Source organism: Natrix helvetica (genome assembly GCF_964273705.1).
Source record: "Natrix helvetica genome assembly, chromosome: 7".
NCBI lineage: Eukaryota > Metazoa > Chordata > Lepidosauria > Squamata > Natricidae > Natrix > Natrix helvetica.
The window spans coordinates 32,226,638-32,252,331 of NC_138558.1; the positions used below are offsets into that span (position 1 = coordinate 32,226,638).

The 25,694-nt window shown below is 39.0% G+C and overlaps 2 protein-coding genes across 3 annotated transcripts; one reads left to right on the forward strand and one right to left on the reverse strand.

Annotated features, from left to right (window-relative positions):
- Positions 1–2,786: 2,786 nt before the first annotated feature.
- LOC309395652 (uncharacterized protein) lies at positions 2,787–14,503 on the forward strand. 2 transcript variants are annotated; one of them, XM_081960083.1, is made up of 7 exons: positions 2,787–2,944; positions 7,457–7,625; positions 9,250–9,309; positions 10,618–10,746; positions 12,165–12,311; positions 14,047–14,107; positions 14,216–14,503. In XM_081960083.1, exons 2-7 carry the CDS (start codon positions 7,461–7,463, stop codon positions 14,317–14,319), a joined length of 666 nt encoding a protein of 221 aa, XP_081816209.1. In that variant the 5' UTR covers positions 2,787–2,944; positions 7,457–7,460; the 3' UTR covers positions 14,320–14,503. The 2 variants fall into 2 exon arrangements, with proteins under 2 accessions (XP_081816209.1, XP_081816208.1); XM_081960082.1 differs by lacking the exon at positions 2,787–2,944 and adding an exon at positions 4,591–4,701.
- Positions 14,504–18,268: 3,765 nt separating this feature from the next.
- RAB33B (RAB33B, member RAS oncogene family) lies at positions 18,269–23,579 on the reverse strand. The gene is made up of 2 exons (XM_081959563.1): positions 23,153–23,579; positions 18,269–21,771 (listed from the first exon to the last, which is right to left on the reverse strand). The coding sequence occupies exons 1-2, from the start codon at positions 23,390–23,392 to the stop codon at positions 21,331–21,333; spliced, it is 681 nt and encodes a 226-aa protein (XP_081815689.1). The 5' UTR covers positions 23,393–23,579; the 3' UTR covers positions 18,269–21,330.
- Between the last annotated feature and the right edge of the window lie 2,115 nt (positions 23,580–25,694).

Here is a 25,694-nt window from a genome sequence, read left to right on the forward strand (position 1 = left end):
GCAAGCACCCAGCCCAGCCCTCTAGCTCCTAGGATAACAGGATCCCACAGCTCAGCCCAGCCCAGTTTCCCGAGGAGGGGCCCAGCTGCGCTTACCTCTTCTGCTGCTGCTGTGCTCACTCTCCTTGGCCAGGTTGCTCATGGTGTGTGCAGGAGGGCAAAGTGTGTGGGTCAGAGGGAGGCCCACTCCCTCTCCACATGAGGAAACCTAGCTTTGTAAAACATCCTCAGCGATAGGATGGGAGACCATCAGGAGAGGTCAGGAGGAGGACAGGATGGTGAACGGGCAGCAGGGCTGCTGGTGGCCAAGTGCTAAGGCAGAACTTCCCTCAGACCCTCCTTCCCTTTCATTATAATCTTCCTTTTTTCCTTTCCTCTTCATTTTCCTTTTTTCTTCCTTCCCCTTTCCTTCTTCTCCTTCCTTGCTCTCTTCCCTTTTCTTCTTCTTTTCCTTTCCCTTTCCCTTTATCCTTTCCTGTCCCTTCTTGGATGCTCAAATGCAAAAGGGGAAACATTTCGTGATGCCTCATGATCAAATGCCACTTTTGCTAGTAGTTTGTTTAGATAACATGCTGCCAACAAAACAGAGCTCGGGGGGGGGGGGCATGTGCAGCCCTCCCAAACTCCATTTTCAGCTGTGACGGCCTCCTGTAGCACTCTGCCAACAAAAACGGTAGCCACCGGGTTATAGATCAGTGCATGGTCAGCCTGAGGCACTGTGGGCCCGTCCTTTACTATTTCCAGGGCAGCCACGTGGGCCAGATCTAAGCATCCTGCGGGCTGGATCCAGACAGTGGGACTTGAGTTTGACACCCCTGCACTATATGGAGCAAGTGGTAGGGAGGCCAATAACTCTCCCAATCCCCCAAATTTTGAAAAGAGTATGTTGAATACATTCAGGATGTAATGGAAAGCAAACTGCAGAAGCAAAAGTGCTACTGCCCCCCCCAATCCCCCCAAAATTGTGCGTACAACCGCCTCTTACCTCTGTTTCCAGTTTATATGCTATGGAAAACTAAAGCTATTAAGTCAACAAAAGGTTGTGGCCATGTACCATAAGTAAGACTTTATCTTAAACTTCATCATAGTACTGTACCCATATTTGGACATTTTCAAAGAATAAGCACATTGCCTCCTACATATAATAGTTGAGGATGGACCTTATTTCCAGAAAGTGGCTTCTGCTGCTACCAGTCTCCAATTTTATTTTTCAGAACCCAGATATACAGGTAGTCCTTGACCTACAACAGTTAGTTTAGTGATTGTTCAAAGTTACAACAGCAGTAAAAGAAGTGATTTATGACCATTTTTACACTTACGACCATTGCAGGAGTCTCATGTTCACATGTTCAAAATTCACACCCTGGCAACTGGTTCATATTTATGACGATTGCAGGGTCCCATGGTCATGTGATCCCTTTTGGGACTTTCTCACAAGCAAAATCAATAGGGAAGTCTGATTCATTTAACAACTGAGTTACTAACTGAACAATTGCAGTAATTTGCCTACTGCAACTAGGGCAAGAAAAATGAAAAAATCGTAAAATGGGGCAAAACTCACTTAACAAATGTTACTACCAGAAATTTTGGGATCAATTGTGGTTGCAAGTTGAGGACTACCTATATTTTCTCTACTCTTGATTCAAAGGAGAGTTCACATTGCAAGTTTCTACCTTCATAGGACACGGTGGCTCAGTGGCTAAGATGCTGTGCTTGTCGATCAGAAGGTTGGCAGTTCAGCGGTTCGAATCCCTAGCACTGTGTAACAGAGTGAGCTCCCGTTACTTGTCCCAGCTTCTGCCAATCTAGCAGTTCAAAAGCATGTAAAAATGCAAGTAGAAAAATAAGGACCACTTTGGAGGGAAAGTAACAGTGCTCTGTGCGTCTTCAGTGTTCAGTCATGCCAGCCACATGACTAGACAGTCTTCAGACAGCACTGGATCGTCAGCTTAGAAATGGAGATGAGCACCGCCCCTAGAGCTGGAAATGATTAGCACACATGTGCCTTCGTGAATACCCTTCTCAGGGCTTCAGAACTCACATAACAACTTTCTAAAGAATTATTTCCCTCCATATTGTGGAAGAACATATACATGTATTCATCTTTACAAAATAGAGGATGACGTGCAAATTACCTCTGCTTTGTATTTCCATACCTTCTTCTCCCTGCTTGTTATGTTTACATGGAACAGTGCATTTCCAAAGGCCAATCTCCTTCACAGATGTTGCCTCAGGCCAAGATTCTACATTTGAACTCTGAGGGGAAACATTGCAGTACAAGCTATTTGCCCCAAATGAGCAAGAAAGCATTTCTTGCCGAGTCATTTAAAATGTCAAGCTGAAATATGAAGATGTGATAAACACTGTTTTCCTGCATGCTACTTTGCATCAGAGTTGGGGAGCCTTGTGTCATAAAATAAGTTTCAGAGCACAGAGTCTATTAACCTTTATCACTACAATAGTTAAGCTGCCTAGGATAGTAGGAGTCGTACATCAGCTGCCTAGGATAGTAGGAGTCGTACATCAGGGCACAAGAATCAGGAAGATTATGTCTCTTCTCCACATGCAAAATGTGAGGATTAATTATTTATGGGAAGCCCTGGTAGCTTTTCACTCAGCAATTGTTTTTGTCCAGTTAAATAGCTGTACGCTGGGAGGAATACTACAGGAAATGCATTTGTTTATTGTATGCAATGGGTTAAAGTCAGAGATAGAAGGAAAGGCAACAATAAAAAGTACTACCTGCAAAAGGGAAGGGCAGGTAAACGCATTATGTGGGTGGAGCAAGATTTTATTCTGATTGCAGGAAGAAAAGAGTGGGGCTTGGCAGCCAGAGTCAATCCCTGGATGACCAAGTCATTCCCATTGGACTGTAGCTGCTGGCCCAGACTGGTGAACTTCTCAAGCTTTTTTTTTTTTGAGTAAGGATCTTAAATCTGGCTGAGGTAAGGCAATGCTGAGCATACACATCTTGTTTGTTCCCATGATTGCTTTAGCTGAGTTTCTCTTTTGCTTTGGCAGGAGGTGCAAAGGCTTTGTGTTGTCTGCTTGTTCAGAGGTGAGTCCAATTCTGAATATTGCCTACGACAAACAAATATGCACTTGAGAGATGAAAAGAATCTTTCTCTGCTTCTCCAGCATTAAAATCTTTTGCCTTTCTGTCTCACATACTTTTGCTTGGTCTTCTATATGGAGCTTCTGATTACTGATTATTTTAACCTTCCCAAATTCTTTCAGAAAATGATCCATGGCCAATAGGAGAATTACCTGAGATATTTTACTCTTGTTGACTTACAGCATTACCAGCACAACCTAAATATTTGAATGTTAGTCCTAGCTTCCATGATATTGGCTTTGTCCAAAACATTGCTTTATACAGCTCTATGTCCTGGGTTTATAATACAGGTATTCCTTAAGTTACAACCTTTTGTTTAGCTACTGGTTTAGCTGGTGTAGTCATATTCCACTCAGTATTCTTTAGTTAACCTTTATCGCTACAATAGTTAAGGATGCAGCTGTAGAGGTGGTCAACAGTATTAAGTAACGGGGGTGCAGATTATTAATAATCTGAATTGATCTCTCCACATGTCATCCTTAGTGAAGCATGCAAACCAGCATCTGCATTTCTTGCATCAGATGAAGAGAGCACATTTTTCTCCTTCTGTCCTGACCACTTTTTACAAGGCATGATTGACAGCATTTTAACAAACTGCATCACTGTTTTGTTTGGTGGCAGCAGTGCCTCAGATAGAAGGTCCATGCAGAGAGTGGTAAGGACAGCCAAGAAGATTATATGAAGCTCATTTCCTGTTATGCAGGATACTGTTTATAAGTGCTATGTGCTTAGAGCTCAAAGCATTGTCAGAGACCCCACACACCAGTGGTGGGTTTCAATTTTTTTTAGAACTTCTTCTGTAGGTGTGGCCTGCTTTGCGGGAGTGGCTTGCCAGCCATGTGACCGAGTGGGAGCCACTTGCCAGCCCTGTGACTGGGTGGGCGTGGCCAACTTGTAAAATGTGCTGAAACTCACTTAACAACGCTCTTGCTTAGCAACCAAAATGTTGGCTCAGAAACTCTGGCATTTGAAGCACGCAAGTCTTAAAGCTGTCAAGTTACAAGACCCTTGCACCCCTAACCCTTTAGAAAAAGAACCCCAGGGGTGTTCAAACTTAACAGCTTTAAGACTTGTGGACTTCAACTCCCAAAATCCCTCCTCCAGTTATGTTGGCTCAGGAACTCTGGCATTGAAGTGTGCAAGTCTTAAAGCTGTCAAGTTACAAGACCCTTGCACCCCTAACCCTTTAGAAAAAGAACCTCAGGGGTGTTCAAATTTGACAGCTTTAAGATTTGTGGACTTCAACTCCCAGAATTCCTCCTCTCACTCTTCATCTTGATGATGTGTGGACGGATGTGGGGAGGGAGCTGGAACCGGTTCTAAACGGCACTGTAGATTTGTGGAACCTATTCTATAGAAGAGGTTAGAACTGGCAGGAACCCACCCCTGCCACACATCCACTTTATGGTCTGCTTTTGTTGCTCTCCTCTGGGAAGAGGTTTCAAAGTATTTCTAGCAGACTACCTGATTCTGTAACAGCTTTGTTCCCTATGCCATCCATCTGATAAACTCACATGATTTGTTTTTCTTGCCATGTACAGGTATACATCCGAACTAGTCTGTGTTTCTCCGTGTCATATAATATATGTGGGTATATGCATATTTATTTATTAATTTGTTTGTTTATTTGTTTATATTTTTGTCATGTTTACGGAGTTTATGTTGGAAGTGGTGACCCTTTGAGAGTTGTATGTAACAAAATTTTATTCTAATGTATGTAGATTAGTGTACATTTAAAGTGACAATAAAGTTATTCTGAGTCTGTTTGAAGTGACTTATAACCAGTCCTTGCACTTACAACTGGTGCAGCTTCCCCATAGTCATATGATGTGGCATCCTGGAGTTAACATGATTGCCATTTGTGACTTTCCCTAACAACGTTGATGGGGAAGCCGGATTCACTTAACAACCATGACAAAAAAGTTCATAAAATTGGGCACAACACACTTAATAGCTGCCTTACTTGGCAATGGAAATTCTGGTCCCAATTATGGGTGTAAGTCAAGGACTGTCTGCAGTACAAGAAACCTATCCGTGCCACAATATTAATAAAACAGAGACATGAGCTGAAATAACATACAATAGCTCACCAGTCTGTAGAGATTCTCAGTCATCTGGGTCATGGTTGTCCCAAAGTGCTTTTTTTCAGGAGGCAACTGGACATTTTGTTCTTTCTTGGAAGACGTTTCGTTTCTCATCCAAGACGCTTCTTCAGCTCTCACAGGATAGTGGGGAATGGAAGGATTTATATTCCTTGCAGACAGCTGGTCATTTGCATCCTTTTAGAGCGTTGTTGAAGAACTTGGAGGTTTAACTTTGTCAGAGGTGGTATTCAGCAGGTTCTGACCTGTTCTGGAGAACCGGTAGCAGGAATTTTGAGTAGTTTGGAGAACCGCTAAATACCATGTCTGACTGCCCCACCCCCACCTATTCTCTGCCTTCCGAGTCCCAGCTGATCGGGAGGGAATGGGGATTTTTCAGTAACCTTCCCCTGGAGTGGGGAAGGAATGGAGATTTTACAGTATCCTTCCCCTTCCACGCCCACAGAACCAATAGTAAAAATTATTGAGTACCACCACTGATCAGTGTTGTCAGGGTTCCTGGTTTCTATAGTCTGCAATTATTTTTTTCCTCTGGAAAAACATCTTCAAAGAAAAAAAAAGAAAGTCTTGTTGCCTTTTGGGGAAACAAAGCACCTTTGGGACAATACTTCAGCAGCTCTTTCAATTTTTTTAGCAGGGCAGGATTTCACAGCAGTTCTCTGTTATGGAAGGAAGCTGAGCATGACAAATAAAAGAATAAGAATTCCAATTACATTTGATTCTTAGACCAGAAAAGCTGTATTCATTACTGTATTTGGATCCATAATCTCCCGTTACTAATGCCCTTTACAGAACCTGTAGTTCCTGATATTTTGAACCAGAGCCACTTTTCTTCCTTGTATATGGTTACTTGGTTTCAATCATGGTTGTAGGTCACCACTTGCCCAAATAATGAGAAATTGTTAAATGCTCTGTGAGTAGAAATTTATGATAATGATAATATTCCAATGATGATACAACATGGTTTAGTGCAATCCTATACATAATTCATTCATTAATAGCTGGCCTGGCTCAACCATAACTGCATAACGCTCCTGACGGGTTTTTTAATTCGGTAATTTTATTTAATGGGATTTTAAATTGTGGTTTTTTAATTGTCTTCACTTATTAGTCTACCTCCTCCATGCACATGTATATGTCTTTGTTTCTTATGTATGTATGTTGTCTCTATCTGTATTTTATTTGTTTTGATTGTACGCCGCCCCGAGTCCTTCGGGAGAGGGTTGCGGCTAATCAAATAAAATTATTATTATTATTATTATTATTATTATTATTATTATTAATAATAATAATAATAATAATAATAATAATAATAATAATAATAATAATAAAGTTTATATTCTGCCAATCTCATTGATAAAGAATCTCTGGGCCTTATGAAATTGAACCTTGGTTCATAAGTAGGAGAGTCTAGAACAAGGCTTTCAGAGTGCTGATGAGATGTGGACCGTGAGAATATAGATCCAGATCCTCAGTGTGGAAAAGTGCTGGGCTGTAGTACCCCTTCATTGCCCAACTGCATTCAAGCTGTACCACACTGCAGCATCTGCCCCAGAATGTCTGCCTGCATTCTGTAGACTCACCCAATCTACTGCTGGCCTGCTTGCAAAAGCTGCCTAAGGAAAGGTTTGCGGTAACCAGAGCTTGCAACTTCCTGCTGGCTTCCCCACTGACTTTGCTTATTGCAAACTGGAAGAAAGTCACAAATTATGATCACGGGAGGACCTTGTTTAATGACCCATGATCTTCACGTAACAATGGCAATAGGAATTGCCAGAATTGCTATTATTAAGCAATGCAATGACATTGCACTTTGTGACTGCATTGTTTAGTGATGGAAATTCTGGCCCCAATTATTCTTGTTAAGTGAGGACAACCTGTAAGAAAGAAATCTGAAGCCTAGCTTTGTTAAAAGGAAGTGAGAAGACAATTTCAACCCATTTCAAACCATGTGAATTGATAATAATTGCAAAAATAAACATTAAAATAAAAATATATGAAGAATTGGATCATGCACAATAAAATTCAAAGACATCTGACAAAATTACTTTTTTCCCCCTTTGGTCTAAAGCAATGTAGTTTGTTTATTTTAGAAATATCAGTGTGTCACCTAAAGTTTGTAGAAATGCTAATGGACATTTTGTGAGCATCTCTGTTCAGGACACATTATAGGGCTGTCTTATTTTTAATAATCCCTGTGCTTCTTTCTGACTTGCATATATGTGTGTATTTGTATACAGTGGAATGGATCGCTACAGGTATTTCATCTTCAACCAGAAAAGCATGTTGATATTAGCGCTACTTCAGATAGCTTGTGCTACAGTTTGTGTCATCAGTGGATTAATAGATGGTGTTTTCAGAAAGGAATCAGAATTGAGTAAATCTAGGATACCCATTTGGGCTGGAGTGGTAAGCTACATTTTCTATCCTTCTTTCCAGAATGTATTAAGAATGTATTATTAGTTCTAGAGAACTTGCTGCTTCTTACTTTGCATTCAGGAAAATAAGACCTAGATTTCATAGTAATAAGTATAAGTAGGTACATAGCATTTTATGATGACAACCAGAAAGAAGAAAAATTTGGTCCAAAATTTTCCACTTTCTTTAGAGTGGCAGGTTGTTGCTTTCTGGGCTCCAAAATCTGCTTGTTGTTTTGTAGAGGTTTTTTTTTATATATATAATACAGATCTTGCTAAGTGGGATTCTGGGATTTCTGATGTTTCTCAATACTTGATGCTTATACCAACATCTCTCCCCAATAACTTTGCTGCCTAGATTGCTGAATTGACTCATCTACTATGTGCCTTTATCAGTAGTTGATTAAAAAAAAGAATGTGTGTGAAAAGCTCTACTGGATCCAGTTTTACGGCCATCTAGTCCTAAATTTTGTGCCACAGAATGGCCCTTTGAATACATTTGATTACATTTGGGGCGTTTGGAAAGGACTGTGAAGGATTCCTTCAATTCCAGCAATTATGCCATTTTGCTTATGATACAGGAGGGAGTAAACAGCAATTTAAAAAAATGACAATCTAATACCCCATGAACCTATTCAAGGTCTTTTTAAAACTATACCAACTGCCCCCTATTAGCAAAACTCTGGCAGCTAATGTGGAGTGTGGTGTCTGCTACATTTCAGCTGTTGGAATTGCCAATTGAAATAACATCTTAGTTTTGATTTCTGCGCTCTATATGAAAAGTGAGCTCTGAATGGGCATCAGAAAATAGTATTATTTCTCCGTGTCAGCAAAGATAATTCAATAAATAGCATTTATCTTTAATAAGGATTGATTTGTCGTTGTTTGTGTTTGAGTTCACTGCCTACCTCTATCCTAGTTCATGATCTTAAGGTATTTTCCTGACTCCATTTAGCTTATTGTTTTTCCCAGCTCCTTGAATGTAAAAGAAGAGCTAAAAATTAGGACAGGAGACTAATAAGGTTTGCTGCAATTCATCGCAGTATCTGATTTTTTAACAATAGTATTCTATATATAAAGCTAAAGTTTCTTTTGAATCAAGCTTTGACTCCTAGAGAATTCATTTACATGGCCATGAAATTTTCTTGGCAAGAATATAGAAAACAATTTTTTTGTTAGCTTCTTCCATATTTTTTCCCAATTCCAATCTATCTTGAAGCAGTCCATCCAACCAGATTAGTAACTAGGCATGGCCCCTCTTAACTTCTATGCCCAAAGAAGGGCCTCAGGATGCTGGGACCTCTATCCATGGAATTGCCTATTCCAACCAGCCAAGAGGGCTATAGATAATTCTAAATATGGAAATTGTCTATAGTTGCCTTTGTTGATAAAGGAGGCTCCATGGGTGAAAAAGAACTTTGAAAGGCTAAGTAAAAAAAATTAGGACTTTTCATCACTATATATATAATAGCTGATAAAGAATGTCTCTGGCTGACTATATTTTTGGGGCACTAACGATTGACTTTTTTGATATTAAATGTAACCATAATATAACTTTACATTTATGGTTTTCTTGCTATGTTCCTTATCCTTTCCTTCTGCTTTCTGTGTTTTAGTTTATGTGCATTCCTGGAATTATGGCTTTAAATACATCTCAGAGGAAGAATCCAATTCTGGTGAGTTCCGAATGAGTTTTTTAATAGTGTTTAAGAGCAGATTTCAAAACACAATGAATGTGTTGTTAATAATAATAATAATAATAATAATAATAATAATAATAATAATAATAATAATAATAATAATAATAATAATAACAACAACAACAACAACAACAACAACAACCACCACCACCACCACCTGCAACAATATCTGTAACACCATCAAACATCCAGATTTGCCTATCCTAGGCCCTTGGTAAGGACTCGATAGGTAGACAAAAATGCCAAACCCAGACTGAACATCTGGCTGACTGTTCTATTATTATTATTATTATTATTATTATTATTATTATTATTATTATTAATTATTATTATCATTATTATTATTATCATTAATAATAATAATAATAATAATAATAATAATAATAATAATAATAATAATAATAATAATCACGCCAACCCATACAATATGGTGAAAGAAACGACTAAAAAATTTATACTGCATCGGTCGTCGTGCGGGTTAACAAGAGCCATGGCAGATGTTGAGGTCCCTGGGCATCCGTCAACAAGTGGGTTGCAAGTGGACCAGCCAACAAAATGACAAAAATATAGTGCCAGTCATAGACATCACAATACCAGGTGATAGCAGGGTTGATGAGAAGGAACATGAAAAAATCGCGAAATACCAGGACCTAAAAATTGAAATTCAACGATTATGGCATAAACCAGCAGTGGTAATTCCAGTGGTAATCAGCACATTGGGTGCTATTCCAAAAGCACTGGAATTACATTTAAAACAGTTAAAACTTGACAAAATCACCATCAGTCAAATGCAAAAAGCTGCACTGCTTGGATCCGCATGTATATTACGAAAATACGTTACGATGTCCTAGGCCCCTGGGTGGGGCCCAACTAGTAATCAATGCCAAATCCGGTGAAACAACTGGCCGCTGTGGTACAATTGTATAATAATAAATTAAACTTGTATGCCAGTCAATTCTTAATGATTCTGGGTGACTCAAAGAAATTACAATCAAATCACTAAAAAGTAAGAGACAAAGATTAAAAAATGGCACGTACAATGAAGCAAAGGGTCTCACTCTCAGTCCCCCTAGGACTGGGGGAAAAGCCATTTAGCATGTATTTTTAGTATGTGGGTTAGTGGTTAACATTCCCTAAACAACTTTAGATTCGATTCTTTGTGTATTTTCACATAGAATCAAATACATTGATTCATAGTGAGATATTCAGTTAAGACAGTTTGTCTTCCTTGTGGAAAATCAATCAATCAAATCAAATCTTAACTTTTCTGTATTCCTTATACAGGTGAATGCCACGATAATTGCTTCAGTATTTTCCTGTTTCACCACTTTAACTGTAATAATTTATGCCTCTATGACATTAGAGTATGGTGAGGAGGAGTCTAATAATGTGTCCTATAACCACCCCGATATCGTAAGTAGTATATTTTGTGTCAGTTATTCTCCATTAAATTCCTGTTCTTTCATAAACCTTGTACACTATTCCAATTCATGCTCCTAGTGCAAATCTGAATGCAAAGATTAATACTGAGTCTTACGTTGGTTCCTTTAGATGATCAGAACCACAGATCCTTTAATGTACAGCTAGTGCATGATAAACAATGAAATATATTTGGAAGGCATTGGTTTGGAAGGTCTCCTTTAAACTTTGTGGTTTATAATGCAAATCCAAATATTAGCATTATGTTATGCTACCAAATGGTACAGAGTACAGGTACTCTTTAACTTATGACTGATGACTTAGCAACTGTTCAAACTTACAGAGGACTTATGACCCAGCTTTTAAGTTCTGACTTATGCTGCCCCAGTCATGCGATTGCATTTATGGTTGTTTGCAGTAGCTTGTGGTCCAATGACTATGTTTTATAGCATTTTTTGCTGGAAAATGATGTATATTTCTGATCTCTAGCTAAAAAACACCCATTATAGACAATGGATTTGTTTAATGATCATCACAAGAAGGTCATAAAATCAGGTGCAGTCACATGATGATCTGTTTAACTACCAGCATGACTTATGACTGTAATTCAGGGATTAATTAAAGTCATAGATTGAGGACTACTTGTAGTTATAATGTGATTTTCTCCACTCTCCACTATTAATTGCATAATGAATAAGAAGCTGTACCTAATTGTCTCTATTCATCACAAGTGATCTAGAGAGAAGTTAATGTAAAGCAGGTAGGATAGATGTAAATTCTGAGCATTCAGGCACATAGAGCACAACTGAAAACAATGCTAAAAACCCATAATGTCCTTGACATGTCCAGTCACTTAGCAACAATTAAAAGTTATGATGGACTTTCTCTGGGCTACTTATGACTCAAATTTGAAGTTCTGATAGCCAGTCAGAACAGTAGGAAGCATCCCGAGGTTACATGATGCAATGTATATATTTGGCTGAAACAAGAGTTCAGTTCCAATACCCAGCAAAAAAATGTCCATTGTCGACAATAGGTTTACTTAATGATTGCAGTGTTCACTTAATCACTGCAAAACAGATCATAATATTGGGCTTGGTCATTTGACCAGAATCCAATTCAAATATTCTATCTCCAATAGTTGGGAATCAGTCTGCTTGAAAACTTTTACTACATTTTAAAAAAGCATCTAAGAATTTCAGATATATCCATTTCACTCATTCTGTAGCTTTTACAGCATTAGTAGAAAAGATTTCCCAAATCTTATTGAGAGTGGCGAGAAACCTCCAAAAGTCTGAGGAAGGAACATGAGGAAGATGTCCCAGAGCATAACTCAATATCTAGAGTAGTTGTATTGTTTCCTTTTATTTTGATAAAACATGCATGTGAATTTTCTGTATTTTGAACTGCAGGTATTGGTGCTGGGTAAACTGGTTCAAGGAGCTAATATCACAATGATTATTTCATCAATTTTTAGTATATGTATTGTGCTGGTGATTGTGTATGTCAGCTGCCGAAGTCTTCCATGTTGTTCATGCTATGACAGTGTCACTGGACTTGTAAGTAGCAACATCATTAAGTGGGTGTGTTCGGTCATGGATGGATCCCATTGTAGCAGTATTCAAATTAAACTACCATAGATTTCAATCAGTCACTAGATGAAGAAGGCTTGTATCCCCTATAAATTATTGTGATCTTTCCAAACAACAGATAATACATATATAAAAAGAGGTTTATTTTTCCTCTGTGTATGCAAGATACATTTTTCATGGGCTACTTATGCTTAGAAAAAATAAGTACAATTCTGATTTTAAGGTTTGTTGATGTAAAAGGCCTAATTCAATTCCAAGGATGCCCTTTTATGGGATATATTGCAGTTTCCTGTAAATAGACACTTGTGTACATGATTCAAACAATATTCCTTATTGTTCCATTGTGCATTTCTTTTCTGGAAGGAATTCTTTTGCACAGCTTGTTATCAGGTTTTTCACGAGAATGTTTACAAAAATACTCTTTTGATTAATTGTGTCAGTATGCTATCTGTAAAGTAATTAAATATGATGCAAAATATGATATTTATTTGCTCAGATATCACAGAGCAACTCTGTGGTGTCCAATTAAACATAAAACCCATATAAATATTGTATTCCAATAAGAGGCAGTTAAAACAGGAATTGTTGTTGTTAGTTGCGAAGTCGTGTCCGACCCATCACAACCCCATGAACAATGTTCCTCCAGGCTTTCCTATCTTCTACCATCCCCTGGAGTCCATTTAAGATCACACCTACTGCTTCAGTGACTCCTTCTAGCCACCTTATTCTCTGTCGTCCCCTTCTTCTTTTGTCCTCAATTTTTCCCAGCATTAGGCTCTTCTCTAGTGAGTCCTTCCTTCTCATTTGGTGGCCAAAGTATTTGAGTTTCATCTTCAGGATTTGGCCTTCTAAAGAACAGTCAGGATTGATCTCCTATAGGACTGACCGGTTTAATCGCTTTGCAGTCCAAGGGACTTGCAGGAGTCTTCTCCAGCGCCATAGTTCAAAGGCCTCAATTCTTTGGTGCTCAACTTTCCTTATGGTCCCACTTTCACAGCCATACATTGCAAATGGGAAAACCATAGGCTTGACTATACGCACTTTTGTTACCAGGATGATACCTCTGCTTTTTAGTATACTTCTAGATTTGCCATAACTTTCCTCCCCAGGAGCAAGTGTCTTGGAGCCCAGGAAAATAAAAACTGTCACTACCTCAATTTTTTCCCCAAAATAGGAATAAATAAGTTCAAAAGGTGGGGGATATCCTTCAAGATGCTAACCAACCTCAAGGTTGCATGTTTTTCCCCAATCCCCAAGTGAGTTGGCATAGCTAGGGCTAATCCAATGGATAAAATTGGTGTCTGTTTTTTAAAATATGTGCAATATCATTGTCTAATTTTAAGATTGCATACAATTGCACAATGGCATAACCAAATACATACATTTAAAATACCTGAGCAAATAACATTTTGCCCTGAAAACCTTCAAAACTTATTCTATTTTACATTCCAAAACTGACAGGCTACCCTGAACATTTCTTCTCTTTGTATAATTTTATTATGCCTCATGTTTAAGATCTTTAAAGATTAGCAAGAGCTTGTATATGATTCCTATGTTGCTATTTTATTTTGAATCTCAGTTTTATTGTTCAACCACTTTTTAATTAAGTGAAGTGTGCAATATAATAATTCATGGCTAAATTATGATATCAGTTTGATCCGTATGCAAGCCTGTTTTAATATTTTCACATTCTCATTCTTAGGAGCATCTAAAAAATAATGAAGACCAGTTACAAACTACAGAATTAGTCTGCTTTTCACGTGGTATGTAGGGTCTTCTTTTTTAGAACTTCAGTGTTAAATTATATCAAAAATGCAAGAAATGTTTTACTTTGCTATATGTGACGGATTTATTATATTCTTCCATTATAGATCAAGAGGACAGAATTTTTAATTGTCCAGTAAAACCTCTTCAACCAAATGCAGAAACAGATTATGAAATAAGTGACCCCCCTCCTTACATCAGGCTGACTTAGAAACAAATTATATAAGGATTTTATGAACAGACCCTTTATAATTTTAAAAAAGTATTAAATGTGTGCAATTATTAAAGAAATTGAAAAATACTTTCAACGGATCCTGAAAAAGGAGGTGTTAACATTATTGTTTATCTATACATCTATTTGTCTACATGTACACCTTCAAATATATGAATTTACTTATGTACAAAAATGTTTTATTACAAAAGTGAATAAAAATTGTATTTAAATTTCTTGAGTTATAAGCACTGATACTCTGAGGATTCCTTCCCAGAAAGATTTCTTTTCTGCAGTGAAAATTGGCTGCATAATCAGAAAGCAGATTCTATGGCAAGCTTCATTTCTTTTTTAGCAGAGAGTTTACAAGCAGCTCTCCATTTAACACCTCTGGTACGGAAATCCAAGGCTGATGTTCCCCAATTTTATCATTGCTAAGATTTTGCGTGCTAAAATCCGCAAAGCTCAGATGCCTTGGATGGAAAACATTGAGGCAGAAAGCAAAGAATCGTTCTGGAAATCATTGTCTGGCAATGCTGGAGGCAGTTCCTGGGAATGGGGCTTTTGTGGGAATTTCAGATGGAAGAGGGCTTGTTAGAGGTGAATTCTGCGAGAGGCAGCCATTTGGTTTATAGTTGATCCTTGGGCTACGATAATAATTGGGAATAAATTATGTGAAGTGAAACATTACATGACTGCATTGCTTAGCGATAGCAATACAGTCCCCATTGCCATTGTTAATCCAATTTCAGGCAAGGACCAACCCCGGCTTCATTGTTTCCAGTCCCGAGTCTTGATAAGGGACTACAAACTCCTACCATTCACCTTATCTCCCCTGCCCCTCCATTTTTGCCCTTCTGGCTACCCTGGGCAATTTTGGCACTTTAGGGTGGCAGTGGCAGCAGTGAAGGCACTTGAGCTGGAGCAGAGGCCTGGGGTCTTCAGTCTCAGTTGCCTGCTGCTGTCCTCAGAAGTCTTCTTCAGCCTCAGTGCTGCCACCACTGCTGAGGAAGGCTTCTGTGCAGGTTGACCAAAAAGAGATTGGGGCGTGGGAGATAAGACGAGTGAGAGAAGTTCAAGAGGATGGAGAGAATTGAAGCACCCCTGCTGGTGTAAGTGCTTGTGGGCTACCAAGTGACTGAATTTTGATCATGTGACCAAAGGGTTACCATAATGGCTGTGACCTCAGGGACCAGGCGTAAGTACCTCCATAACTTTGTAACTTATGCTTGTCCTGAAAATAAAACCATAACAAAATAATGTTCAAATCAGTCACCTTCTCCAATTGCCCATTACATTCCAGATGAAGAAAAATTAATATAAATTCTCAGTAGAAACGGTGCTTCCAAAACTTGGATGTAAATCCAGAGTCACAACCCAAGATTTTCTGACTAATTTGTATAAAAATAGGGAGGAGGGGGGGGTTAGAACAAGTTGTGCAATCTCCTGAGTGTCACAGCCTCTTGCAAGAAACAAATGAATCTTCTTGGTAAATAGAGCCATGATACCCAAATGATTGAATATCCTTGAAATATGTGGTGACATAAAATCCAGAGAAATTGTCCTAGCCTCTCAACAGACCTGATAGATGAAAAGTACTTGACATTTGCTCTTGGCCACCAAAACTCTTTGAGCACATGTGTCCTGAATAGTCTCCCATGCCCAGCAGTTTTTTTTTCCAGAGCAAAGTAATAGCATTTCTTCTCTGAGAACAACATGTAAACAACTGTTGTGAAACAACTGTCCTTGAGTTGAGAGAAAGTATAAGACTCAGTCTATGGGTTTCCTTGGAGGTACTCCATCCAAGACCTGACATATGGTAAGCCAATCTTATGGACTGTCTGCCTCTCCTAGCTTTTCTGGAATATCCCTTCTCAGGAGAGGCAGACAGTACATAAGATAAGGTGGGGTTAAGATTTTTATGTTTTAAGTTCATAGTAGGGGAAGAGGGCCAGGTTCTCATAACGTTGTATCTGACAGAGGAACTGGATATTAGACTTTTGCTTGTCACTCTGACAGCACAAGAGCAGATGAAGCAGGTGAAATCCATGCTGACCAGCCAGCTAACGTTTATAAAAACAAGCCATCCAAATATTTTTAAAACATTTTGGAGTACTTTAAAAAAAAAATCCTCATGGGATAGAACTTTCTTTCCATGGTTCGCAGCAGTGATATGTTTTTAATTGCTTCTTGAGGCACAGAAATCAAAGTGACTCCTCTCCAATTCTTCTCATTTGAAGGGCCTCCTTAGAAGTTCAAACAGGCACTGACCTTTTTCCAGAAGCAGCAAACCAAGTCCTCAGAAAGAACAAGAAAAAAAACTACCTCAGCCAATACAAATTAGGCTCTTCGCTATGAAGACTTTTTCTGTTGTTATAGATGGCAAACTTTTTAGGCATAGAGTGCCCAAACCAGAAGGCATGCGCATGCCCGTGCCAGAGCACCAAAAACCAGACAACCTGCTGGGGCGACGGCACACATGCCCCACAGAGAGGGCTCTGCATGCCACCTCTGGCATGCATGCCATAGGTTCACCATCACGGTTATAGTTTATGAAGCATTCTTAACATTACTGCACAGAGTACAAAATTGGGGAAAAAATAAACAAAATCCCTTGCTCGACAATCAGCATAGCAAATGTATTCTGAAAAGCTTATAGCAGGCAAAGAAACGTTACATAGCATACATATATATGCACACATGTGCGCACACACATAGCTTGAAACAGTGAAGCATACATGTTCAGCTGCATAAGAGGTTGGGCAACTCACTAGCATACAAAGCAAAATAGTTCTCAATTGTTATTGCTGAAAATTGAACCAAAATCAAATGAGGGGCTGCAGAGAGCCTCCAAGCCTTAACCATGCCAACCAACTTCAGTGCTGCCACTCCACAGCATGTGCTGTCCGAGCCGACACAGAGTTGATTGGATAGTTATTTGGTGTGCCAGGTATTTCTTTGTAGCCTATGGGGTTTTTGCAATTTATCATGTGGCCATTCTCCATCTACAGGTTGCACAGAGATGTAATTGATGGCTTCGGCTTTATACCGATTACACTGGAAACTCTGATTTAAAAAAAAAAGCAACCCAGTTGCAAGCTTTTTGAAACCGCTAAATTTTGTTCTACGCTCAAAACAAAGTCTGAAAAAAATATCATTCATAGAAAGATCTAAGACACTTCAAGAATGGAAGGTTCACAATAATCTCTAATGCAGGTGGTCTTCGATTTACAACAGTTCATTTAGTGATCGTTACATCACTGAAAAAAGTGACTTATGACCATTTTTCACTTAAGACCAGTGGTGGGTTACAACTGGTACGCCCTGGTACTAACGTACCAGTGCCTGCCTGGAGCACCGGGTACCGTTCCATTCCGGTGCTCCGGAATGCCCACCTGCCCGCCGGCGCTCCTTACCGGTATTTGAGCACTTCGGCACGGAGCGTATGGCGCCTGCACGATGCTCCGCTGAGCAGCTGGAGCATCGCGGAGGCATCACGGAGCGTCGCAAGCAGTAAGTATGCATGTGCGTGTGCCTGGCCCCGTTGCACCATACCAGTTGCACTGCGATCCGGAACCCACCACTAAAGCAGCCTGATGGTCATGAGATTTACATTCAAAGCAAGAACAAGAAGTTCATATTTATGAAGCTTGCAGTGTCCCAGGGTCATGTGATAATCTTTTGCAACCTTCTGAGAAGCAAAGTCAGTGGGGAAGCCAGATTCACTTAACAACCGAGTTACTAATTTAACAATTGCAATGATTCACTTAACAAATGTTGCAAGAAGAGTTGTAAAAAGGAACAAAACTCACTTGACAAATTTCTCACTTAGCAACATAACTTCTGGGCTCAATTGTGGTCGTAAATTGAGGACTATCTGTATTCACTAGTAATGTAACAAATGGAGCTTATTTGCAATCAAAAATTGTGAAAACAGACTACAGAAAAGGAATTTTATTTGATAGCATTTATTCATTTAAAATGCTGTACAAGTTTGACAGATGACGATCCTTCATTTGAAGGGGTAAGTAAAGCAAATTAGAGAAAAATAAACTAAAAAGAACTTTGCATTAAAAATAGTTATCTGTATGGTAATCCTATAAAAATAAATTGTGCTGAAACAATGTTATAAAGCTGAACTGTATCAATATTATAATACTGTTATTTATATTAGTTCAAAGGTTTTTACAATTTCAAATGCTTTTACTAATAAGATGTAATGAAGCTCTTACATCATTAGTGAATCCTCTACACTTTTTAAAAACATGGATTATGCATATGAAGCAAGCAGGTAAATTCTTGAAAGTGTAATCTCATTTGAAAAACATTTTAAGAACATTTCATTAAGTAAAGCTCTTAAAAAGATTATTCATGGACAGTATGTAAATCAAAATTATAATTAAGGCTTAAAGTGATTATTATAAAAATCCCTTATTTCAAGCATAAACAGCTATGCAAATAAACAATACACAAAAGACTGGGGAAAAAATCTAAAAATTCTGAGCACAACCATTTACATATTTGGCCAACCATGCAAATGTACTGCATTCTCTGTATTTTATTCTGTTTTAAGGTGCAATCAACATACTTTTAATCTAAAATGTTACAATCTTATACAACGGTATATTAATTTACAATAGAATACATATAATTTGACATTTACTTAATAGTATAATAACTATATTTAACTTTTGTAGTTACCGTAATGAATACAAAAGATAAAACACTTTTAAGAATTTTCATTTTTGAGGAAAACACATTACAGATTAGTGATAATTAGGCCATTGTTCTTTTAAGCATTAATATTACATCGATACCATTTTCTTGTATAAAATCCCTTAGTCTCATGGCTTATGCTCCCAAAACATTAACCCAAAATTGAACACAGGACAAACGGAACATCAGTTCTATTAAGTTTAAATATAATACCCATTAAACATATTGAATGGATAGGAATAAATCCCTACACAATCTCTTAGAGGTGGACCAATTAATTTAAACGTTATAATTGTAACTAATTAATCAACATTTTGTTTAAAAGAAGAACTCTTCTACTTGGGCCAAATTTCTAATGCTATACATCTTAATAGTTCATATAGTTAGCACTACTCCAATTATTATTAGCTGCTTTGGTTTTCCTTTTGAATTGAAGAAAAGTACAAATGCAAAATGATGTAGAAATGGTTTTTTGTTTTCCTAAGAGTCAAGCACAGTGTGTTAGTGAGGTATCATAAACAACAATGAAGTCCAATCATATATTCCTACAAAGAGCAGCAGTGTCTAGTATAGTCGTTGAGATGAGTTGGACCTTTCATTTGCACAACGTGTCTTGCGCAAACCTACTGAATGTCTAGGAACAGCAAGAAACTGGGCATTGTTGGATTTCATCCAAGAGAATGTCTTTTTTCCTAGAACCATTTTATAACTGTACAAAAATATACATAAATAAATCTAGCTAACCAATAAAACCTTATACAAATGACTACTTTAACAGAAAGTTGTCGATATCTAATTATGACCCATTTAAAAATCTAAAGCTCTGCTTAAGCAATGAGTTGAAAGTATGCACCATGATCTCTGCCTGCCAAAAGAAAGACTTTAAAGTTGTGGAACTTATGCAATGATCATCAGATGGCCTGCTCATGTCTTCAATATTTGCTAGGAGTGTTTATGTACAAAATCATTGAAACCCCTTAAAACAATAACTTAAAAGTTTTAAAGAGCCTTTTCAGCAATTTCTGAGCACCAATTTTACATAAATAACTTTGTTTCCCCAAATTTATGCTGTCCCTTCCATATTTGAATTGTTAAATGATATAAGCAGAGGTATTTTTGTACGATGCTGATATTTCAACTATTTTAAAATAAATGGAAGGAAACAAGACAATATTGGCTAGCACTTGTTTATGATTCATAAACAAATGTGCTATGGATTCTGCAGTCCTTTACTTTTGAAGTTTAGTTTTTCATCTTCAAATCAAGGTTCATGTTTTAGCTTGTTAGGAGGATGCACATAATACATCTACCACTAGTAATACTGCAAAAAGCTTGTAATACACAGTCTATTAAACAGAGAAAAGATAGTGATTTAAGGCTTTTTCAAAGCATGGGTTGTGTGGATTGCTTACTTTTTATTTCATTCTTCCAGCTTTCAGTTTTGTTCCACAGAAGGTATGGAAAAAGAAAAGGCAAAAGGCCAGTGAAGCAAAGTTGAATGATCTAATTAAAACCTTTGTTGCACCTAATGTACTCCCTACTACTAGCTGTGCCTCTAGTTCAGAGCAATGTAACCATTTTTCAATATTTTTTCCAGTATTATTTCCAATAATATGCAGGAGATTCACATTATTTTCCTCTTACCTTCAAAAATGTAACAATTATATGGAACTATGGGAATAAACATCATTTGTTCATACACACACACACACACACACACACAAAGCTTTCAGAATATTCAATGAAAGCAATACAATCAGAAATTAAAATAGAAAAAAGTCAGTGTACATAATTTATTTCTAAAATTAATGAACATAAAATTTAAATGGAAATAAATTAAGGGCAAAAATTTCTAATACTTTATTCAAATTGAGCCTTTCTTCCATTCCATTTTCATAAAACCGTACACCGAATAACTAGGATTATAAGTGATTTTGGGGCCTCCATAGAAAAATAGTATTCTTACACTGAATAATAAAGGCAGAGATCTGACTTAATACATTTAAAATATCCACACTTACTGGAGAAAAGCTCTCAAAATTAAGAGCAGTTTTTCTGTAAAACAATCTATTTGTACAAATTAAAAAATTACCTAAAAACAAAAATAATCCCCTAAACATTATCATTACTTAGATGCTACAGCTTACCAAGTGCACATACTAAACGTCTACATATAAAACGACTGAATAAAGTGCACAGCAGAAGATAATTCTCATTAAATCAAAACATTGCACATTCTTAAAGCACTGGCAAAGAGAATAATACAATGTTGAATGCATATATATATACTGTAAGTTAACACCAACATGTCATAGTAGGTTTTGATGCTGGTTTCAAGTGAATTGTATTATCTGGTAACTGACTAAGCATGAGTGGTTTGTGGCTCTTTAGCTTATGAGCCAATGTCATAAATATGGCTTCCACATGATCATTGTCATTTGGGTTTTTAGCAGAAGTTTCAAACAGTGGCATACCATGAGTGTCAGCAAATTTCTGAGCCACGTCTGTAGGCACCTGAATCGCATTCCTTAGATCGCATTTGTTTCCAACCAAAATCCGGGGTATTTCATTGGTGAGCAAGTGTTGCTTGCACTCTTCAATCCACAGTGGCATACTGTGAAAGCTAGCAATATTTGTCATATCATATACAAACACAACTGCATGTACGTTCCTGTAATAATGCTGCACCATGCTCTTCCTAAAACGTTCCTGTCCTGCAGTATCCCAGAGCTGGATCTAGAGGTGGGAAACGAAGAAACGTGAATAAGAGTAAGACCATACATACATATATACATACATTAATACAAACTTCAAATGGACAAGTGATAATAACCTATTTATAGTACCGGCCAAAATTAAGACATATATTCAATATAATTTCTATTAATGCTTTATGTTTTTAATATTTCTCTAAAGATCTCGAACAATGGAATTGTCTGGAATTCTGGTAAGGGGCTGTCCAGAGCATCTTGGGCAGAAGAAACCCCAGCATCCCAACTTAAGGCAGACACATTGAATGGGTAGGATCTAATTAAAGTAGGTGTTCCTGCAACTACCAGGATACAAAACCAGGTTAAATTAGCATTCTGAATTGTACCCAGAAGTCTCACTGTAGCCAATGCAGAGCCTGCAGTGCTGGGTTTACATTAGAATCTCAAGTTCTTCCTGCAACAAATAACCTGCTGTATTTTGGACCAGCTGGAGTTTTGAAGACTTTCAAGGAAACTCCATTAGAGCACACTGCAGTGATCTTACCAGGAACTGACAAGGCCACTGTTAGAATATATACATTTTATGAGCCAGGATCATGCATGTGAGATGGGCAACTATACAAATTAAATAAAAACAAATAATACATAGTAAATTTTAAAAATTGGAAATTGCTGATCTATTAATACCTTTGACTGAATTTTGTAATTGCAAAAAGTCGCCTTTTGTCAAGAAACAATTTTCTTAGGTTGTCAGTCCTTATAAATCCCTTTCTTTTATCCAGTAATTCAACCCACTGCTGCTGGGCATTCTTGGGGAAAATACATTGACAGGCAATTGGAACAGGGGTCCCACCTTTAAGGCACTGTCGGTGAAAAAGGCCGAGAAAGCCACTGCATTTAGGTATTTTTCCTTATGTCATCATGTGGGTCTTCATTGCCCAAGTCATACAGAACTTCTCCTTTTGTCTCCGTTGGAAAAACAAAAGCACGTGGTACCTCAAGGAAAAAGGTGAGACACAATTGCCTTTCCTCTTCTGTCAAGTGACATAAACGTGTGTCATCCTCACACAGCAGCAGAACAAGGGTGATCAGAGGGGAATCGCTGCCTCCCATTTCAAGCTTCAAGGTCTTCGTCAAACTGGGGTGAGGGGTGGGGGAGAGGGTCTCCCGGAGCACCGTAACTTTTTCCGCCCCGAGTTTCATCCGCCCTAGCGAACCCAAATGACGGCGAGGCAAAGGGACCGGAGTCCATATGGAGCAGGGGTCTCCAACCTTGGCAACTTTAAGACTTGTGGACTTCAACTCCCAGAATTCCTCAGCCAGCTCGAGCTTAAAAGTCTTCAAGTCGCCAAGGTTGGAGAGCCCTGACGTGGAGAGAGCCAGAAGCGGCCGCAGCTTTTGCTCACCTTGATTCTCTCGTCGTCGATGTCGACGCCTCGCTCGCGGAAGTCCACCCCGATAGTCGCTTCGGTGCGCTCGGGGAAGCGCCCCGCGCAGAAGCGGTAGGTGAGGCACGTCTTCCCTACGTTGGAGTCCCCGATCACGATGATCTTGAAAATGCGGGAGCGCGCGGGCGGCAAAGACCCGGGCCCCGCGTAGCTGTTCGATAGGCTCAGCTCCAGAGACGAATCCACGTCGGCCGCCATCGGACCCTGCCTCTTCCTCCTCCCTCTGCGAGGCTCTCAGGCCCGCCCAGCAGAGGTGGCGGCGGGGGGGGGGGGGAGAGGAAAGCGGGCGGCGAAAGAAACTCGGTCCGTGGCGCAAAGCTTTCCTCAGCGCGAACCGCCTGACGCGATTTCCGCCACCGGCATCCACAGAGCCGCTCAGGGGCGGGGCGACGAGGGCGGGGCGGAGCCGCGACGCTCCATGCACGAGAGGCGCCCCTTCCCTCCTCCTGACAGGAAAAACGGCCGCGACTTGGCTTAAGATACCGCGAGAGGGGAAGGACGGGGCGAAGGTGTGTGTGTGTGTGTGGGGGGGAGTCATTCGTCAGGAAAGTGGGGGCAGTTCGGGGCAAATCCCTGGCGGTTGAACACGGACTGTAGAGCAGGGGTGTCCAAACTTGGCAACTTTAAGACTTGTGGACTTCAACTCCCAGAATTCCCCAGCCAGCAGAGCAGGCTGGGGAATTCTGGGAGTTGAAGTCCACAAGTCTTAAAGTTGCCAAGTTTGGACACCCCCGCTGTAGAGAGATTTGGCTCCTTCCCCCATCTAGTGCTTGAGAGCAGGGGGTCCCCCACCTCTCCGAGCTTTGGAGATGGGGGCGGTGGGGGGAGAGAGGAAATAGTTCTGTGAACTGCAGGCAAGCTGCAGTCCTGCCACCCGCGCAAATGGAGCTGCTGTTTTCGCAGCCCGGTTTCAAGCGGGCCATGACCCAGGATGGGGGGACCCCCCCACGCCGCTATAGAACAACCCTACGGTAGTAAGCGCTTGCCTTGGATAATAGATCTTAAGACTGTCTACTGTCGACCTCACCCCATTCCTAAGAGGTCTGTAAGGGGCGTGCATAAGCGCGCCACCAAAAAATCCGCCCACTGCCTAAATTTGGGGAAGCAATAAACGGGTGCAAAGAAATCTGTTGGGAGACTTTAGTAATATTTGGGGGCTGAGGTTTAGGCGACTCTTTAGTAGGGAGAGCTTCATAGTGCTTACTTCTAGCCTCGAACATTAGTTGTCGGGCAGCAGCAGCTTGTAATGCCTTTGGGTGCCTGTGTGTATGTATGTGTGTATATTTGAGAAATATAATCCCAGTATTAATCCATAAACTCGTAACTGCGAAAAGTATTATATAGATTTAACGTGATATAAAGCCTATTGTACACCAACACTAGAACCGTGATGGAGCAGAGAGCACTTCTGGCAATTGGTCACCAAGGACCGCAATCGACCCCTATAATGATAAATTAATCCTTGCATTTTTTTTCCTCATCTCATTTGTTTCATTACAGAAAGAGCAAAAACAAAATGCCTCCTTCCAATTTTAATATGTAACTTTAATATAAAATAGTAAATCTTTTAAGTAAAAATGGATTAAACTTAAATACTGGCAACTTAAATGTTTCTTGCCAACAACATAGTCCTTCTGGGATACTCCTGTGAATATCGAATTTATCATACTTTACAGGGATTTCCTGGTAGGCTTTATTGGTGTAATGACCAACTGACCCATCTTAACTGAGATCTGCCAAGATTGGATAGGTACTACCACCTGGATAGACAGGAAGTGTCTTTATCTTTTAATTATGATTTGCACAGCTATAATGACAATATTTGTATTTATCATAGTGCAAGGATTTAAAACTTAGAAAAATATTTTAAATTTGAGCACTAGAGCCTTCCACTACCCCAGGGGTGTCCAAACTTGGGAACTTTAAGACTTGTGGACTTCAACTTCCCCATGCTGGCTGGGGAATTCTGGGAGTTGAAGTCCACAAGTCTTAAAGTTCTCAAGTTTGGACACCCCTGCACTACCCTTTATATACATACATTCTTACCAGTTACATGTGAAAAAAAACTAGGGTTTATTTTCCCTATGAAGGTGATTAAATACGCAAGCATTCTCAAGAACGGAATTTTCCCTATAAATACCTTATTTATCTGATGGGATTTATCTTATTTATCTGATAACCTTGAATTTTATTCTATCCCTGCTTCCTATGAATATTAAATACCGTAGTTATATGAGATGAACCTCTCATTTTAAATTACTTGGGAAATCTAATCATTTCAAAAAGCTATTACAAATGTTCAGTATTTGTTTCTGCAAAATGGGAGGAAACACAGCATAATATTTGTTGTGCCTCTTTCTGTAGTTTTATAAAAATGTTCTGAAGCTTTAAGGACCCTTTTTTCTTTTTACAAATTTAAGACATTACTGGCAAATTTGTCTGTCTTGAAAAGCCTGGGCTATAATATACCATTTATTGTAAGTATAAAGAAAATGACAGC

What these genes read in the sequence shown, in the direction of transcription:
- LOC309395652 (XM_081960083.1), top strand. Translation starts at nt 7,461, where the DNA reads ATGGATCGCTACAGGTATTTCATCTTCAACCAGAAAAGCATGTTGATA. An exon ending in CCTATAACCACCCCGATATC is followed by an intron (nt 10,747 to 12,164) that starts GTAAGTAGTATA and finishes TTTGAACTGCAG; the next exon opens with GTATTGGTGCTGGGTAAACT. An exon ending in ATTAGTCTGCTTTTCACGTG is followed by an intron (nt 14,108 to 14,215) that starts GTATGTAGGGTC and finishes CTTCCATTATAG; the next exon opens with ATCAAGAGGACAGAATTTTT.
- RAB33B (XM_081959563.1), bottom strand. Translation starts at nt 23,392, where the DNA reads ATGGCGGCCGACGTGGATTCGTCTCTGGAGCTGAGCCTATCGAACAGC. An exon ending in TCGACGACGAGAGAATCAAG is followed by an intron (nt 21,772 to 23,152) that starts GTGAGCAAAAGC and finishes TCCCACCTCTAG; the next exon opens with ATCCAGCTCTGGGATACTGC.